We start from the raw sequence: 14,243 nt of genomic DNA, 5'->3' as shown, positions 1-14,243 counted from the left end.
TTGAACCTTTTGATTTTTTCTAGTATTTTGATGTTGAACTGCATGTGAATGTTCTTTTATGTGCTTGTTACACTTTGCCTTTGTTTGTAACTCTTTGTTTGTCATCTGTTTCTCACTGACAAGTGAACTGGCAGACCTAGGCACTACCACCTGGGGTGTGTGGTGAGGCCTGCAGGTGTAGTTCGAAGCTTTGGGTTACCGATCTTGGCTGCATATCCACAGGGAGAGCTGCGTTGCACTCCCATGGGGTTAGGGAGGAATTTTAGTCAGGGATAGTTCACCTCATTGTACATCCTTTTTACCTTGTACTGCCCCTTTGCTGTTCACTACTGCTTTTGATCAGAGAGAGAGAGGGCCGGTAGGAGGATGACGGAGGTTGGATGCTTCCTTTTGTTTTATTATGTCTTCAGATGCTGTGTTACATTATGTAAGTTTATTACTGTTAAGTAGAAGCCTGAAACTGACAATGCGTGATCTTGGATTCCTGCTTAATGAATACACCCAGCTTGACTGCCACAAGTGTTTTTGTGTTTTCACTCCTACCTCCTCACATTATGGAACCCAGAACTCCATAGTAACATCGGTTGCTTCGATGAAAAAAGGCAAATGATTTAAAAGCAGGGATGGAGGTAACCCGTTGATCTTCAGTCTTCCTGGGGCCTGATTCTCAAAAGGTTGGCAAGCACTTATTCTCAAGAAAACCTCTCACGAAGGAGTGGCCAGAGAGTGAAATAATATGGAAGTACAGAGTTAGAGAATGCATTCTTGAGCTGTGTGAATTTTCGAACAATGTTCTTGAACATCGAAATAAGCCCCTTTCTGTCTGTACCCAGATATTGGCTGCATCATTCATTCAAAATAACTGAAAGTGCATACCCATAGTTGCTCAGATTTGCAAATGCCCTGACTGGTTTGTCAGACCACCAGAAAACACTTGCAAAAATGACCTACCACCGTTTTCAAAACTCTTGTAAACGACTGCAATACAAACTTTTGTCAAATAAGCCCCTGATCGCTAAGTTGGTTGCTGCAGTGGAACGAATTGAGATTTTTGAATTGAGTAAAAAAAAAAAAAAAAAAAACAGGTACAATTTAAAGAAAATGCAGTGCATGAAAGAGAGCTATATCTTCTTTTGTCTGTTTGTTCTCTTTGTACACACACACATATATATATAAAACCTGCTTGATATGTCTGCCTGCTTAATTTTGATGTTTTTTTCTTTTTCTGTGTAAATCTAAAGACTCTTCTTAGTCTTGCAGAAGCTACATGTATTGGGTGTCAGATGTAAAAAGCTTTGTTTTTTGTTTTTCTCATATTTTATTATAATGAATTTGATATTTTTCAAAAGTGTATTGAATATTCCTAATTTAAATGCAGAGGTTGTATACAATTTTAATTGAAATTTAATATCATATGTAAATAAATATGTTACTCTCCTAAGAGGTAGTAATATCCACGAACATTAGAGCATTTTGCATGGAGAAAATAGAAGAATTTTAATTTTAATTTCAGCTTCCCACCCACACATAAATATTGAATATTTTTTATCTGATACCTACAAAAATATAGTTTTTTTATGACTTTAATTGCACACTTAGGATTGATGACCTATTCATCCTTTTTTATGTTAAATATTTTAACAATGTTTTATATCTTTACTACTGAATATTTATGAAATTGACTAAAAGTGCAAAGCTAATCATGTTTGATATTTATACAAGTATCACTTGTGTGTGTGTTTGAGGGCTACAATAAATGGGTTATTCAAAAAGAGGTAGAAAAAGGTTTTGTTTCAAACAGGGCATGATTTATTTGAATTTTTTACCCTTCTTATATGTTAAAAAATATGTAGGACATATACCCTGCAAACAAACGTTTTCAAATTATAAATCATCGACATCTACAAAGGGTAAAATGTGTTCTTTAATAAATATATGAATACTTATGTGGTTACTTGCGCCAACTTTTGTTTTTACAAATATCTGAGCTATAGTGACTCAATTAAAATATTCCTAGGCACTTCAGTCGTTGTTACCAACTGCAATAAGTATGTTCGTAGATAATCACGTGCCATTTGTGGAAGCTTGAAACACAGTATTGTTTGATTCTTGTATTTAGTCAACCAATGTCAATACAGTTAGAGTATTAATGGTAGAATCTCCATGTATTCTTGCTTGCATCTATTGTAACAGGTAAAGGTTGAGAAATACTGCATTGCTTTGCTTTGCTTTTTTTAACATCTCTATAAAAAAGCCCTTTGTGTTGTGGTGCTTTCTCCAGTTTCACAGAAAAGGCTGATTCTTTCTGTAGGTGTTTGTCAACTTGTGAACAAAATGGATGAAGTCACTGGAAAAATCAAAGCGTTTAACAGAAATGATGAACAGTTCTTAGAGGCCTTTGCTATATTCTGTGGGCTGGGGATCCAGAACACCCAGATGTATGAAACGGTGGACAGAGCAATGGCCAAGCAAGTTGTGACACTTGAGGTGAGTGGGTTCTTTAATGTTGCATTCCTCTCAGAGGAACAAGTTTGCCTTTGCCTTTGCACTTAATTTAAAGTAGACCAATTGAGTTGTATTGATGGCTCTCAGTGTGGCCCTCACTGCGTCACAGGCTCTGCGGGCATCTTTGATATATCTTATTCAGGTTTCGGGTCTTTAAGAGGTAAATACCCATATGGTAATGTCAGGGAACCAGGGTTATAAATGTTTTCCTTTTTCAGCCTTTCAGCCTATCAGACGATGTTTCCTTTTATCTTATAAAAAGCAGAAATGGATGTAATTTAACTATTCCACTTTGCACACTCCTGCCCCCTGTACTGGTAGCATAGGGAAACATTGGGCCCAGTTTTGATGAAAAGTGGTAAAACACAAACATTTACACAGGATTATTGCCATAGCACTATTTATTAATGTACTGCAGAGCCATGATTATATTTGCCTATACAGAGTCCCATCATTCATTTACACTCGTTTGTCATACCGTGCTGGCATTTAAGTTATGTCATACAATAGTTTACAAATGCACAATGGTTTTTACAAACACCAGTAACATTTGCCATCTGTACTTATTAACACTACCGTCTGTATGACAACTGAGGGGGGCAATGAATGCGTAACTTTGTGTAAGGCATACAGTACAAAGTTATAAATGTAGTTACTTGCCAATCCAACACATCATTTGAAAGGCTGAAGTCTTCAGATTTCTACTACAGATATTATTTGTATACAACACCATTACAAAAGATCAGTAATGTCTAACAGTGAGTAACCCTCAGTTTTCTGAATTTGCGGACATGACTTCACAAGGAAAAGCTATAGTGTAGTTATAGTCCTGTTTTAATGTTTTTTGGGGGGGTTTTTGTATCATTTTTGTGTTGTTGTAACCAAGGGTTGTTAATTCTATAGATAAACTAGTTGGTACAGAGACCCTGAGAAGTTTACATTTTAGGTTCAGATATGTGTTCTCTGGCTTTTCCTATGTCCTGCCATCCATCGCTTATTCATTGTCTTTAGTCAGAAGTTCTAATGGCGGTGGTGGGTGTATTGAGTATTTTATTGATGTAGGGGGTGGGTTAATATTTCTGAAAGATCACTCTAGCCAACACTTGTTTTTGTTGTTTCTGTTTAAACACGAGAACTCCTGTAATAGTGTTATATAAATTGAAAACCCTGATCTCCCGCTGTCCCCTGTACTCTGGTCGGCTTCAAGCTGTCATGGTCACAGTGTGGATGACAGCAGCACTCCATGACAGCTGACAGGCACCGGTGTTCTAGCAGACCGATGGTCAACTCCTGTTTACGGGGCTGTCTGAACTGTGAAGAAAAAATGAAGTTACAAGAAGAGAACTTTCCTTTTGAGACATTGTCGCACTCTGGGCTCAGCAATGTTTTGCCTCTTGAATACGAAAGTTATTTTACTGTTAGTGGTGGGGGTATTCTGATTGTCTGTTATTAGCAATACCCCCAAACACATGTTAAAATATAGCCAACCAAAACATGTGTTTCATATGTCTCCTGTGTAAGTATTGGAGGATTAATTATTTTGGCTTTATCTTAAAAATAACGAATAAAGTTAGAGCCTACTATTACCAAATGTTCTGGAAGTCTTTCTTCCTCATGGGAAAGCAGTCTTGAAATGTGTCAATCAAGCACAATCAAATTGAGAATTACTGTGATTTTGATAACACCTCCCTCTAAATCCTACCCAACACACCCCTGTCATCTTTGTCCCATTAGACCCTCTTGAAAGTCTTCTCCCAGTTTCAACTTCTCCACCTGCCTCACTGCTCACACTACACCTCCCTAGATTCACTTGTTCCCCGTCAGCACCAGGTTACCTCACCTGCCTCTTCTCCAGTGTTGTCGAGAGTTGTGAGGTTTACAGATGCTGTCTGAACAGGTGTGTCTTGAGGAGGCACTGGAAGGTGGTCAGGGACTGAGCAATCCTGACATCCTTGGGTAGGTCATTCTACCACTGAGAGGAAAGGATGGAGAAGGAGCGGGCTGTGGAAGCGGGGGAGAGGGGGGGAGGTACAGCTAATCTGCTGGTGGTGGAGGAATGGAGGGAGCAAGCGGGGGTGTAGGAAGAAATGATAGTCAGGATATAGGAGGGAGCAGAAAGGTCAAGACAGTGACAAACGAATGCAAGAGTTTTAAATTGGACTGTTCAGCGATAGGGAGCCACTGAAGAGAGTGGCACAGCGGTGTAGCACAGGAGAAACAAGGAAGGAAAAAGACAAGGAGCAGCAGAGTTTTGGTTGAGCTGGCACAGACAGATACATGCTAATTCTCTTTGTATACTATTCTGTACATATTGTTGATATATGCCATGGTTAGCAACTTTCTCATTAAATAAAAAAAAAACAAATAGTAATTAGTGATTTCAAAAATGGATTTTTCCCATTTCCCAAATGCACAGGTAAAAGCCCTCCTCACAGCAGACGTGTGGCAAGTGAAGTGAGAATATATTTCCAAATTCAGTCACTGACTGTCACAGCTGGTGTTACTGTTCCTGTGGATATCAATATATTCTGCTTTTTTTTTTTTGCTCACTTTCATTGCTTGTTGTTTGGAGGGTTAAGAGGTAAGCTGCAAAATTACCCTGGCAATACAACAGTATAAGGCCGCTTATTTTTGTCTTTTTTTGTAGAACACTTCTGCATCTACAGTTTATTGCCTTTTTGTCTGTTATATTGCAGGTTCTCTCATATCATGCATCCGCTTCCGAGGAGGATACCAGGGAGCTGCAGGTAACAGCGGTAAAATCTGCCTTATTAACTTTTCTAGCATAGATAATGTCATAAGTCATACATGTTACAGATACTTTGCTCATTGTATTCTGACCATGTTTTGATCCATTGTGTACAGTGTAGTACTAATGGCTTAGCTATGGTTGCATCACCATTAGAAAGTTGTTTTGTTGCATTCCATGTAAATATTTTTACTAATCTAGGATTTTGAGATTTATTCTTTCTGGCTTTTCACTTTAGTCGAATGGTAATCACATTATGAGTCATAACGTGGGGGTGTAATAATGAAAGGCTTTGTCCCTTTTTGTAACAACTTGTCGTGGCTTGGAGTTGTTGTAACTAAGCAGTGAAAGGGCATATGACACGAAGGATAGCTCATGCAATTAGCCCTGCTACCAAAACACGGCATGTCTCTCTAGTTTTGAGATGGTGTTAAATTGTAGCTTTCAAAATTGTTGAAATGTTGCGTGCTTTGGAAGTCTGTTAAGGGTTTGTACTGTGTGTGCTGTCCCATAAATCCACTTGAACGCTGTTTTGACTGATTGCATATGTTTACACTATGTGCAGCATCTAGAGAGTGTATCTCAAAGCCTAGCAGAAACAAGTTTCAATGGAGGTCATAGATATGTGATTCTTGTGTTACCTTATTCTGCCAATATTTTGTCAACAGAAATTAACTAAGGCTATCTGGTGCCAGAAACACTGATTCTGATGAAACTTTGTAGGGATATTTTTTTTGGATGCAGGTTATGGTGACCCACTTTTAGTCAAGCTATTGAAGGGTTATGAACCTTGACACAATTTCTTCAGATATTACATTTCACATAACACCATGGTAACCAACTTTATGGGACTGACTTTTATGTGTTATTTATATCTGTGGTGAGCGGTATGTAATTATTTCATACCGGTAACAAAATGTGTAGGTGTGAACTGAAACTACTCAGCAGGGGTGACCGTAGCAACCCTGAACTACTACACACAACATTTCAGCAGTCCGGTTAATCCTATTATGTTCTGTAAATGACCATGAAAGGCCATAAAATGACAGACCCTGTAAATTCCCTTAGGTTCCAGCAGTGCATTTGGAAGCAGATGGCAGACCCACTCCTCCTTCTTTGGTTACGCCACCATTAGAAGTCTCCTTGGAGACTTAAAAAGAACACAATTACTCCATGCTTCTTCTCTATGTGGTTATAGATGGTAGAGAATAGTATGATGGCACATTACTCTATCACCTACATATATGTACTAAAATATAATTTAAAAAGACATTTATATATATATATATATATATATATATATATATATATATATATATATATATATATATATATATATATATATATATATATATATATATATATAATAAAATGTCTTTTTAAATGAATTATATAATGTGACAAATCAATGCTCTTTGGAGTATGTTTGTCACTTTTCCAGACCTTTTGCACTGCCTTGTGGTGTACCGTTAAATACAGGATCACAGCAGGTATATTTTAACAGGTTGGTGCCTGTATGTTTATTATTTATGGTGTCATTTATGGTGTCATTGTTTTAAACAAAACACCAAAATAAAGAATTGTACCAAATAAACAAAAGATACAAAAGATATAAAAGTAGCGTCTCAGAGCGCTAACTAAACAGTTCAATTGTTGTATCGAACGTCAAAGCAGTTTACCGACATACCATTTCATAAGAAACAAACATTTGTAATTACTTTTTCAAGAAACAAAGGACTCCCCTTCCACCATTACCTCCTCCCCATAATCACTGGGAGTGGAACTTAAATACCCTTACTAATGAGGCTCAGGTGTGCCCCATGAAAACTCTTGGTTACCCCATGTCTGCCCATGAAATGTAAACCTGCTGTATTCCCCTTTGTATCAGAAGAATGGGGCCACATAGGGAAGTCCTGATGTAAAAAAAATATATGTTTGTAGCCTTTGATCGGCTCCTGATTACATAGTGGGTAATTATTGTAGTTCCATATAATAATATATATATATATATATATATATATATTATATATATATTATATCTATATATATATATATATATAATATACGACGTTTAAGTGCCAATGAAACCCTGCACATTGCTGGTCATAAGAATGGGTGAATAAAACTATTTCTATCAGTTAAGGGAGAGATTTCACATGTTTTTTTCTTGATATTTGAGAGATTGGGTGCAGATGAGACAAACTGTGACTCAGTTCCAAACAAGACACACTTGCACGATGCCCACTCCTGCATTTACATAAAGTATTAAATCCGTTTGCCCCTGCACAGTATGTCACTCTATCAGCCAGAAGGCATGTTTCTGTTTCTGCTTGCAGAAGCAGATGGCATCTTCATTCTCTGGTATAGCAAAATAGAAGGTGGACCACTTATAACAAATTTAATTTATGATGTTTTTTTTATTGGAAAGTTGTTGAAACCACTTTTAAAATGACTTTGTCATCAGTCATCGCCCACTTGGAGAAAACATTGTTTATAGGTAATCAAAATGGGCATTTTTACCACCTTCAGACAGCTCTTCGTTTTTATTTACACAGTAATTAACCTCTAACCCTTTCTATATCTGATGTGGTTTATTATGTATCAACCGTAATTCGACCACATGAACCGGAGGATCCAAATGGTGTTATTGCTATACTCTACCTACAGATATGATATTTTCAATATGTTGAAATGTGTAACAGCTGTTTTAAAAACCTCATAGGGCATTACAGCATGGCTTCTTCAGACAGCTGTTTTGAGACATTCTCAACATTCCATTTTTTTTCAGCAACTAGTTTTCTTTGGGCCTACCTCTGCCTACACATACAGTGTTGCTACAATCAGCTTACCTGCTGCAGTTGAATGCAATTTAAGAGAGCATTACACCAATTTTAGACTTGCAGATTAGCATTGCCCTACACCCCACATAGCTGAAAACTACTGAGACTGAACACATAATACAAAGCATAATTTTCAGATGCAAAGCTGTTGCATAGACTGAAGTACAAGGATATACAAGGAGGGGGTTGCACGCATAAGCTATTTTCTAAATACCATATGAATAAATAGATTTAAACTGAATCTCCCAGCTCATAGTGATCATTTTCATTGAACTGGCTAAACTGTCCCCAAGCTAACTATAAAGAAATATTGTCACCTTAATGATTTTGAAGCTGTTTGTTGCTGCTATAGATTCTTCCTTCAGACTCCTTGTTTTCTCTTCAAAGGCTGCCAAGGTGCCCTCAGCACAGTCCCTCAAACTGCTTGACTTCAGCTTCAGCGACTTTGAGCTATCAGACATGGAAACAACCCTGGCCACAATCCGGATGTTTATGGACCTCAACCTTGTGCAAAACTTCCAGATGAAGTATGAGGTACGAGCAACTCCTGCTTAAACTAAAGAACACATTAACCCTGCCAAAGTAAACCCCTAATAAAGACTCTATATATTTTTTTTGAGGTTGGTGTCTGATTAAAAACTCTTGTGGTGTTTAAAAGGATAATCCATTGAAGGTACAGTGAAGTACCCCTTTCAAATAAGGATAGGCTTGTATTAGATACGTTCTCCACTCAAAAAGTTTGGGGCTATGATGAAACTGAATTATTCTGCGGTCTCATCTGAACTGCTGCTGAGCCTTTGAAGGTATATTAAAAATTTAATGACAACCACAAAGGAGACAGTATTTAGTTACTAAATAATTCTGCTTGGAGAATACGAGTTACCGGAACTCTGAGCAACTTAAACTGTGAGAGAAACTGTGTCATTCAGACCCATTAATTAAGAAACATGCGTGATCCCCGCTTAATTATTTATTGTTCGTGGTAATGTGTTCTTATATAATAATACTACTGTATACTCGCTTAACCTAATATAAAGTGACTTGAAGAGATGTAATTGTTTACCAATGATCACAACTGCTGCTAAGACTCATCAACACACATCACATCATTATCCTCACATGCTATTGTAATTGTGTCATACACTGCTCAGTACATTCAAATAATAAGCTGTGGATGACGTTCATGGTGACCTACTTAAACCTTTAATGTGTTACTTATATTTTTGGCAGGCGATATTTATATTACTGGCATGCCTTGCTTTTCTTGCTTTTGCTTGTCTGTGTGCAGGTATCACAAAGTTATAAACCTATAAATTGAAACTGTTTATAAAAATGACAGCATGTTCTGTATTGTTTGAGTCACTGTGACTTGCTTTAGGTACCATATTGTGGCGTACCATGGGAATATTTAGTACAAAGAGGAAGTTTCCAAAAACAAATCACAATTTCAAAATGTTAGTAATCTATAAAAGTTGAAAATAAAGTGACAGGCATTAAAGAAATAGTAATGGAAGAGCATGCTTTATAAAGTTACTGATGCCAGGCTTTTGTCAGCATTGCAATATCTAAGTGTGTGAGATGACTGTACTCTACTATTTAACTTTACCCAAGACATTGATTGTATGACTGCAAGATGATAGATGCTTGTATTCCTAGCCCTAATTAATGTTCTCATCTTTCCTGGCAGGATCTTTGTCAGTGGGTTCTCAGTGTGAAAAAGAATTATCGGAAGCATATTGCTTATCACAATTGGAGACATGCATTCAACACATCACAGTGTATGTTTGCTGTTCTTAAATCTGGAAGGATTCAGGTACGTCGTGTGTGGGTTTCAAAGCATGATGCACCACCGTTTCTCTAAAAAGAGTAAGAAATGTTGATGTTTTACTAAGTTGTCTGGATTTCAAAGCACAACTGTGAAGGTGACTCTGTCAGAACCACAGCAGAACATAGTTAACAGTGGAAACAGTTATCTTTCTCTTTGTTATTACTTCTTGCATATATTTAATTTTTTGCAAAGGTTTTTTCAGTGTCTAGAACGAGCGGGCATGTGTGAAGGCACACTTGCCTGACAGTTCAGTTCACACTTTATTGAATTACAGTGGGTCTGCCTTGCCACTGGAGTGCTGTAGGGCACAACATTACACAATATACAGGACTGAAACAAAAACAAGCAGAAGGAAGTGTATTAAACAGGCTAGAACCAGTATATATACACTGGTGATTTACATCCAATATTTTATTATGCACAAGTGGAAATTTAGATAAGCAAATCTCATGTTGTGTGATCATATTATATATTTATGCTAGTGATTGGAAGCAACGTCTTTTCTTCCTGTTTTCATTTTTAGAATAAGCTAAATGATCTGGAGATGTTAGCCTTGATGATAGCAACATTATGCCATGACCTGGATCACAGAGGAGTGAATAACTCCTACATACAAAGGTAGTATAGAATCACCCTTATGAAATTTGCCACAAGTGGGTTTTTCTAGCCACTCCAACCTCAATTGGTGAATACCAGCTTGTATTCATCACGCTGCTGCGTGTAATTCAAATTTATTCTGGGGTAAGAGAAAAATGCCATTGGAATGCATATTGTAATGTAATTTCCATATGATAAAAATCATACTAAATGTTTTAATATGAAATTAAATGTCAATATTCATATTTTATACAGTACTATGGGCCTGTTTACATTTGTGCAAATCATAATACAGTAAAAATTGAGTTGTTAAGGACAAATATATACCTAATGCTAAAGAGACATTTAATTTCTAAAATATGTCCCCAATTAAAATATTTCTTATAATGTGTTCCTGGAGGCATGTTAGAAATGAGGACAGCTGTAGAAGATAGCGTTACAGTTCAATTCAACTGAATTCTAGATACCTTTCATTAATTAATAATAAGCAATTATTATCACCTCATAATAAAGAAATAGTGGTTGCCCTTTCACAACTACATTGCCTGGTCACTTTTTTAGGACTTGGGCCAGCATTTGTCCTGATGTCATAACTGACTATGTGGCTTAGACTCTACAAAGTGCTGGGAGGTATCTCAAGGGATGTTAATCCATTCAGTGATAATATTTAACACAGTTGGTGCTGAGAGGTAGGCAGAGGATTGTGATGAAGAATGTGTCATTCACGTTCATCCCAAACATGCTTCTTTGTATTGAGATCAGTAGTGGCTGTGGCATACTGTATGCCAGAAGTCTCTCTTATGCTCCACAAGCTATTTGTGTACAATTCTTGCTCTGTGGATGGGTCCATTATTGTTTTGAAAGTAGCCATCAAATGCAGCTTTGTTGAGGAGACTTAATCCTCAACAATATTGAAGTAAACTAAATTTGTTCAGCCTTCTAGAGTATTTAAGGGGTCCAATGTATACCAAGAGAACATGATTCACATAGACAGGTCCTAATAAAATGTACAGGCAGTGAATATTGCAATATTTAAGATGTCATTTTTTATTGTTATTATTAAGGAAGCACCCCCATAACTTAGCTGTTCTCAAATTAAACGTGGATTTGATTTCAGACATCAAGAAATCTCACATTTAATAAAGTATTCCGGAATTAGTTATTGTTAGACGTCTCTAAATTAGATTTAATTTTCCTTTCTCAGCTGAACAGCAATATAAAAGAAGTCTGATAATTAAGATGTTCCGGACATGAATGAACAGTAAATTAAATTAATACAAGAGAAATACATACTTATATGAGATGAGCTCCCTTATAAATTACAATTGAAAAGTTTTATATTTCTATTATCATCCACAGTGATTTGATCAAACCAAGTAATGAGAAGTATTTTGAGTGGTACATTTGTGTTCTCATGATTTGTTCAAGTAAAACTAATACAGACAAGTACAAGACTGTTCTTAAGTAAGTCAGCAGTCTAGAAGAGTTTAATTAATATCACACTGTATTTTATTTATTTTAGGGAGAAAGAAAACATTAAAAAGAATGATATATTATTAACAGTGGCCAAAGTAGTTACAGCAACGGCAAAGTTACTATACTACAAAATAAATATTAAAAAATGAGACCTATTCACAACTTGAAGGACTGTTTGAGGATTGTTTTTTTGTATTTTTACTTGGAGTATGCTAAACCCTTTTTAAAAAGACCTTGAAGTTATTCTTTAAATAACTTGTGAACAAAAGCTTTGTAAATAAGTCGTATCCTTCAGCTTTAAACGTAGATCAGTAAGCAATGACATCTTGTTTTCTGTTTTTCTATTAATTAACTTTAAAAGTAAAATATGTTATTTTACTGAGAACAACAGCAGAAGATGTGGAGAAATACCCCTATTGTAACGTCTATGTATTGATTGTATTCAAACAGGAGTGAACACCCCCTTGCTCAGCTCTACTGTCACTCCACAATGGAGCATCACCACTTTGACCAGTGCCTGATGATACTTAACAGTCCTGTAAGTCTTAGTCAGTCTATATTACTCTAAAGAGTCATGATCTTTTCAATGCCCACTATCTTGAATAATTCAAGAAAAATAAGTACTGTGGAGGGTTTTATTTTCAGGATACAACATTATTTTCTTTCTGCATCTTTTATTAGTGTGAAACTAATAAAAGGGGAATCCATCATACTCTACTAACAATTAGGTTAGAACTCATGTGAGAATTCTTCCTCAGGCCCAGTGTCGGGGGCCAGTTTGTGAATTCACAGTGCCAAAAAACATCACGGTATGGTCAATTTCTAGAGTCATCACTTTCTCAGTGGCAATACATATTTATTTAGAAACAGGTAGAAACAGTCCCAAGTAACGTGTGTCACATGTGCAAATGACACCCCACTAAGTTAAACGTCAATCAAAATAAAATAATAGGGTTTATCAGTGTTCATCATTGAGGTCGGCAGTCCTGTGGTTAAATGTATTTTGGTTTGGGAGCATGGGCCTTCTGTCTGACCAGATTGTGAATGAGGATCAGGTGCTTCAAAGTAGAACAGCTGGTGGTACTCAAGACAAGTTGAAGTTATTGACGAGGACTGCATTTGAGTGGTAGGAGGTTTTTTGACCCCATTATTATCAGGCTCAGGTTTCTCTAAACATAATGCATTTTAACATTTATTTTAAGATTATCACATATTATATGTTATGCAGTGTGATGGGGTTACATATACAGGTTTTGCAGAATCCTGTAGGGCAGAAAGTGTCATTACCATTAAAACTTGTTTTTAAATTCCATCAACCCTCCCCATATGCACTCGCCCCTTAGATTTATCAGTGGGTCATATTTAAATGTTAAGTAATAAACTTTATAAAAAAAGGTCCTCTAGAAAGCTAGATATTAATAAAAAATATACAGAAAATTAAAAGTAGGAAAATGGCAAAAATCCAGTAGATTTCTAAAGCAATCTATTTTTAAAGAAATAAGTACTGTATGTTTATGGGTAGCTTAAAAATAGGCAAAGAACCGAGTGAAGATATAAAATGTATAAAACGGCCTGATTTATGATCTTTGCACCAAAATGTAATGTACACCTCAAAATAACCTTCAGAACTATTTGCTACTTGTTTTAAGAGATGAACAGTTGTAATTCCCTTTCAGATATGAAACGTAACCATTACCGAATGGGTATTTACCTACTAAAGACCCGAAACCTGAATAAGATATAACAGAGCTGCTCAGCTGAGCCTGTGACGCCCACCCCCGAGGGTATAAGGGACTGCGCGCACAGATCTCAGCTTAATTTTTCCTTTCAAGAACTGACCTGAAAGGAGAACCTGTTCAGATAAATTACTTTTTCTGCTATAGATTTTCACATTTATTGTGTTTCTTTTCACAAATTTTATGTGATATTAAAAGTAATCGCTGTATTAGTTTTACTAATTACGCGTATTTGCACTACAGCCTGTTTTTTGTTACGTGCCGTTGCGGCCTTGTGCCCCTCGTGAAGTCTTCCCAGGGATCATGCAATGTGTGCTGATTTGGTGCAATAACTCTGGCTGGTTATTTTATTCTCGTTTTGGCTTCAGACAAAATTACGAGGTGGTTTGTATAATTAAAGTAATTGTATTGTTATTACTGGCTTTTCTCATTCTGTTTTTTCTGTTTTGTAGCCATTAACCTTGAAGGTCGCTGTGTCCATGATTGCAGCAGACTTGAAGGAAAAATTATAT

At 36.5% G+C, this 14,243-nt stretch overlaps 1 protein-coding gene across 3 annotated transcripts in view; it reads left to right on the top strand.

Moving 5' to 3' along the window:
• pde5ab (phosphodiesterase 5A, cGMP-specific, b) overlaps nt 1–14,243 on the top strand; it is an 89,223-nt gene that overhangs the window by 61,779 nt on the left and 13,201 nt on the right. For 2 of the 3 annotated variants that reach the window (XM_041262927.1, XM_041262910.1), the window contains exons 10-15: nt 2,312–2,487; nt 5,202–5,261; nt 8,482–8,628; nt 9,782–9,907; nt 10,446–10,540; nt 12,446–12,533. In XM_041262927.1, coding sequence (XP_041118861.1) covers nt 2,312–2,487; nt 5,202–5,261; nt 8,482–8,628; nt 9,782–9,907; nt 10,446–10,540; nt 12,446–12,533 — 692 coding nt within the window. The remainder of the gene's footprint in view (nt 1–2,311; nt 2,488–5,201; nt 5,262–8,481; nt 8,629–9,781; nt 9,908–10,445; nt 10,541–12,445; nt 12,534–14,243) is intronic. The other variant, XM_041262918.1, reaches the window with a different exon arrangement.

The sequence above is a fragment of the Polyodon spathula genome, chromosome 1, assembly GCF_017654505.1.
Source record: "Polyodon spathula isolate WHYD16114869_AA chromosome 1, ASM1765450v1, whole genome shotgun sequence".
Lineage (NCBI taxonomy): Eukaryota > Metazoa > Chordata > Actinopteri > Acipenseriformes > Polyodontidae > Polyodon > Polyodon spathula.
Note: the sequence above shows the minus strand (reverse complement) of the source record. Positions and strands in the feature narration are given on the sequence as shown.